Genomic DNA, 5,249 nt, shown 5'->3' with positions numbered 1-5,249 from the left:
AAAGATGTCCCAGTTCATTCACGAGGTGTATTTTGACGGCCACTGGCTGGTTTGAACAAACGATTCATTCCTCTCCTTGCAAACTCTTAGGGAAAGCATTCTTCTCACCCTGCCCAGCCCCAGCTTTGTGCCCTGCGGGGAGGCGGCGCTCCTCACTGCAGGGCCGGGCAATGGGGCACAGCCTCCGGGCTGCAGGGCCGGATGGCCTCAGAGCCGCCGAGTGCAGCCCCAGCACCGGGCACCTTGCGGGGATCGATGCGGCCACACTTGGTGCCAGCAGGCGGCTCTCCAGTACGGACAGGACCCGGCTGCAGCTGAAGGCCCTTCCTGGTTTCACTTGTTTGGTGTCGGTTACAAGGCAGAATATTTATGTTGTTTGTACTTGATGGACGTAGAGGTTGGAGTTGCCTTTTTACTGTTCAATAAAAGTTAGAGTTTCGTTGTTATTGTAGTATTTTGTTATTGCTGCACCCAAAAGTGCAGGGAAACAACCCAGAGGGCTCCCTTTTCCAGCAAACGCGTCCCTGACGCCGGGCAGCGGCTCGCCGCCCCGGGCACGCCGCGCAGCAGCGAATGGCGCTGCGGGTCCCGCTGGGCGCGGTGCGGTGCAATCCGAGCCTTCGGGCCCGGTCGCGACCGCCCCATCCCGGCGGTGCCGGGCAGCCCCTCCCGCTGCGCGCCCGGGGAAAGAGAAAGCGAAAGGGAACGAAAGCAAAAGGACGGGCAGGGAGCGATGGGCTGCTCAGCGTGGCTGGCGGCCGGCTGCCTTCTGAGCGCCGGTATGTGCGGGACGGGGCCGGGGGTGCGGCGGCTGCGCTGCGGGAGCGGCTGGGAAGCGGAGGGGACGCGGGCGGTGGGAAGGAGCGCGGAGCTCCGCCGCCGCTCGGCACCTCCCGCATCAATGGGGCGATTTCAAAACCGACTATCAAAATTTTAAAAGTAGCTCGAGCGTGCACGATCTCTACTTTCCAGTAATCACAAGGACCCCGAACAGCATTGCTTCTGCAGAGCCGGGGCTCAGGAGGAGCCTGCAACTTCCCTGCGTATTTGAAATGAGAAAAACCATTCCCCTGTCCAACGAAACAGAGACCGTGCTGCTGAACGTCAGGCTGCTGCTGCCTGTGGCTGGAGCAGAAGGCGCTCAAAGGCCTCAGACAGAAAGCCTTCCTGCAGACAACCTGCCCTCGTTCATTGTACAAGGTGAGCTATGTGCTCAGAGGACCAAGCCTGGCTCCTGGCAAGAAGTGAGCAGACAGGCAGCCCTGCTGTGCTTCAGCTGATGGGGTGACAGAAAATTCAGCATTTCCCTACTCGGCACAGCAGCTTCACCTCCCGCTGAAGATCTGCATCCAATGAGACCACTGCGCTGTGAGAGCCCAACCTGGGGCGCTGGGAGAACCGACCCCCTCCCACACAACAAAGGCAGCTGTGTACCCCACCCCAGGACAAAATCCAGCAGTGCTGGGCAGGATGTCGTCCCAGCTAAGTGAGATCACTCCTGCTGGAGTGCACCAGGGTGGGACAGAGCAGGGCAGGACCACACTGAGAGCTGTGTGCATACAGGGGGCTGCTTCCACTGCCCTTAGGTGAGCCAGGATGATAATGGGTCCACGCATGTGTTCACAGAGCCCTCGGTGAATATTCTGCAGCACACAGATGAGGATATCAACATGCTTGACTGCAGGATCAGCTATTACTTTACAGCCAACACTCAGATCCTCTGGCCTGGGAGGGAGGTTCGAGCCCACAGCCTGGACACCTGGTTCACTTGCACCATAAAGCACACAGCTGAGAAATACACAGCTACAGCCTTCCTTGTGCAAGGCCACGAGGACAGAGAGCACCAAACTCCAGGACACCTTCACCAGGGCATCGCAGAGCAGACACACGTGTCAGGTAATGCTCCTCTGGGGAACTTCGTACATGCTTACATTCCTAACGAAGCACGGGGAAGGGGGAGAGAGAGGGGAGGGGAAGGGGGGGTTGGAGCACAACTTTCAGGCCTGCAGGCTGTAAGGGTAATTAGCAAGCAACTACCACTGAGCTCTTTCAGCTGTGTCCCAAACTGCACCCCAAGCTTCAAGCTGGAGTCGTTTTCACAGGGATTATGTAGAGGGAAGCCACCTGTTCCTCTCCAGCTATGCTGGGGTGCAATGAACTCCCAGCCTGGCTTTCTGTATCCCACCAGCTGTTGCTTAATGTCATCACCCAGACACTTCTCTTCTGGGCTTACAGACCTCAGACTATTTTTACCAGCCCCATAAGTTTACAGATAGCTCAAGATAACGTTTTAGCAACTGTAAGGTAAAATGCATTTACTGAAAAGCATATGCTTTCCCTTGTGTTGAGCTGTGCATTCTGCAGAAATGAATAACTTCAAAGCAGCTTCTCAAAAGCATAACTGTTTTCTGTTTATGTAGTTCTCTACCATCGTCTCTAAGAGCCCCAGCAGCAAATACAGAAGCCACCAAGGCTTTAACACAGACACAAGTTAAGGCTGATCTAAGATTTTCAGCAGGCAGAGCACTTCCACAGTATTTGCACTGGAAGCGCAACCCACAGTATGAGCTGCTTGCTGAGCTGAGGGAGAAGGCTCTAGAGAAGGAGCAGAAAGCAATTAGCGTCTGCCAGAGAGCTGCAGCCTCACCCGGACAAGAAACGGGGCTCCGGGTCCAGCCTGCAGACTGTCGTTACTGAACCGCACCCTGCCAGGGCCCGCCCGTAGCTGAGCACAGATAAGCGGCTCTAGTGCTTGAAAACAGGGAGACCGGGGCTCCGCGGTCCAACAGTGGGGACGCGCCACGAGGCACTGCAGCAGAGGGCAGCATAGCGAGCAGCACTGCCTGGAGCCAAGAACACAGCGCGAGCACTCACACCCCCCACGTTCCCCCTTACCCCATATCGCCTCTCCCCCATAAGAAAAAACAAATTTTTATTTATTACTCACCCCATCACAGGGGCTTCTCCGAGACAGCTACATCCAAGCAAGCCACACCACCGAGTGAGGCAGACCCCTTCCCAGCTCTCTTTTTCAGCCCCACCGTACTCCTCCCCCCCAGGCTAATTGGACTCAGCTGGCTTTGATTGCCACCCGGGGGAGCTTTCAGCCCCCTCGCTCGCTCTGCAGCCCATGCTGAAGTCCCGCGGAGCGCTCCGTTCCCCCTACAGCTCTGCAAAGCTTCCGGCTTGGGGAGGTGTTGCTTCATTAAATCCAATGTTAAGATGTAGGGGAATCACCACATCTCCCTCTCTGTCGTATATAGCGAGGCACAAATGAGGCTTAGCAACTGCTCAGGGACAGCGATACGAGCAGTAACCCTCCGCAGCGTGGCAGCTCGGGCTCTGGGCTCGCACCCGGCGCGGGGTTGGGCAGAGCCGGCGCGCGCGGCGTGGCTGTCCGGGTGGCAGCCGGCCCCGCTCCGCCCACCTCACCGCCGTCCCGATCCGCAGCGGTGCTGGCGGTGCGCGCGCGGCTGCCCCGGGTCCGTACGGCGCTGGGGAAGGACGCGGTGTTGGATTGCGCCTTCGACGCCGACCCGCGGGCGGCCGTGGCCGTGAGATGGGCGCTGCGGCAGAAGGGGCGGCCCGAGAGGCGCATCACCACCTCCGGCGGCGGCCGCGCTGAGATGTTCCCGCAGGAGCCCCGCGGTAACGCATCCCTGCTGCTCCGGCGCGTGGAGCTCGGTGACGAGGGGACGTACATCTGCGCGGTGCAGGCGGCAGCCCTCGTGCTGGAGCAGGCGGTCCTGCTGCAGATAACAGGTAACGGCGCTCCGACACAGCGCACAGATTTGTGGTCAGTTCAGCTCGATGATGGAGACAGAACCGGCGAGCCGAGAAAGCCAATGGTTCCATAAATCTTTGCTCACCAGAAAAGCCCACAGTGACCGTCAACGTGAACTCCCTATCCCTGGTGGAAGGGGAGCAGCAGAAGTTGGTCTGCGACATCCGCAACTACTACCCTGGGGACATCCACGTGCAGTGGCTCCGTGAGCCGCGGGGCGCCGGGCGGCTCCCTGACACCGTGCCCAACGTCCTCACCAGCAGCCACCGGCGCAGCAGCAACGGCACCTACAGCTTCTCCAGGTTCTTCCTGCTGACAGCGACCCTGCATGAGGACGGCCACACCTACACGTGCCGCGTGGAGCACTCCAGCCTGCAGGCACCCATCCGCAGGAGCGTCAGCGTGGCAGTGAGAGGTACCGAGCTCTGTGCTGGTGCTGTCCGGGCACTGATCCCATGGAGGGCTGGAGAATGGCCCACTCACCCATCCCTGTTCTCAGCAATGCTTTGAGTAAAACGAACAAAAAAGCCATCCTGTTCCCAGCCCTCATTTATCCCCATCCTTCTTCTTTTCATTCATCTGCAGAAGCGACCTCCACCACCTGGCTGCTGCTGCTGCTGCTGGGCCTCACTGGGTGCCTTGTGGCCGCACTCCATCACCTCCACAAAGGTGAGAACAGCTTCAGGTGGGGGGATGGGGGTGTCTGGGTTGGAGGGGAGAGGGCTATACCATGCAGAGCAATTCTGTGCCAAGATGCCCCCGAGATGCAGTGAGGCTGCAGACCCTGCCTGTTGTCCTTTTATTCACAGCCTTTCTTTTTTTCTGTTTTCCTTTTTGCCCACCCTAGCGAGGAGCACAACTAAGGTGGGTGCGCTTCACATTCCTGTTTCTCCCACGACTGTCAGTGCTTTCCCTCGTGCTCAGCACTAAACTCCCTTCTCTCTCTCCCCAGCCCAAACCTTACTAGGCGCAGTGCTCCAGCAAGGAGCAGCCACGGCCCCACGAGCTTCAGGTGCCGTCGGCACTGCTGGATGCCTCAGTGCAGGAGAGCGGGGGGCTGGGGTAGGCTGAAGGTGACGGCTGTTGCTGAATGCCAGGGTGGATGAAGCAATCTTCCCAGTTACTGGCAAAGGGGGAAGCTGCAAGAATTATTTTTGTAATAAAGATTGATTTAGAGAACCCAAGCTTTGTAGGTTTGGTTTTGTTCTTCCTTGGCCCCTCTGCCACCCACTCCCACCACACAACATTATCCTGTTCTCACATTGGCACATCCATGGGCTCACTCTCATCACTAAATGCTGAAAAAAAAATGCTGGTCAAAAGCACTGTTCATCATTCAGCCCAGTCTGTAGGGAAAAAACACAGACACTATCCCAAAAAATGAAAGCATTTTGTAGCATCCTAGGAGGGAGAGAGCATCCTCTCCATGCTTGGCTAATGCTCGCACAGATGTGTGCAACATATG

At 57.8% G+C, this 5,249-nt stretch overlaps 1 protein-coding gene across 3 annotated transcripts; it reads left to right on the top strand.

The window, feature by feature from the left end:
* The first annotated feature begins 687 nt into the window (after nucleotides 1–687).
* LOC122167146 (tapasin-related protein-like) lies at nucleotides 688–4,960 on the top strand. Of its 3 annotated transcripts, XM_042831512.1 has the most exons (8): nucleotides 688–779; nucleotides 973–1,200; nucleotides 1,627–1,896; nucleotides 3,451–3,762; nucleotides 3,873–4,199; nucleotides 4,370–4,453; nucleotides 4,632–4,648; nucleotides 4,737–4,960. In XM_042831512.1, exons 1-8 carry the CDS (start codon nucleotides 734–736, stop codon nucleotides 4,749–4,751), a joined length of 1,299 nt encoding a protein of 432 aa, XP_042687446.1. In that variant the 5' UTR covers nucleotides 688–733; the 3' UTR covers nucleotides 4,752–4,960. The 3 variants fall into 3 exon arrangements, with proteins under 3 accessions (XP_042687446.1, XP_042687466.1, XP_042687456.1); XM_042831532.1 differs by lacking the exon at nucleotides 688–779 and having other exon boundaries at nucleotides 1,112–1,200; nucleotides 1,324–1,896; XM_042831522.1 differs by lacking the exon at nucleotides 688–779 and having other exon boundaries at nucleotides 1,112–1,200; nucleotides 1,321–1,896.
* The last annotated feature ends 289 nt before the right edge of the window (nucleotides 4,961–5,249 follow it).

The sequence above is a fragment of the Centrocercus urophasianus genome, unplaced genomic scaffold (genome assembly GCF_019232065.1).
Source record: "Centrocercus urophasianus isolate 14NV4802_14NV808 unplaced genomic scaffold, USGS_Curo_1.0 seq_1024, whole genome shotgun sequence".
Taxonomy (NCBI): Eukaryota; Metazoa; Chordata; class Aves; order Galliformes; family Phasianidae; genus Centrocercus; species Centrocercus urophasianus.
This window is presented reverse-complemented; position numbering and strand designations above follow the sequence as displayed.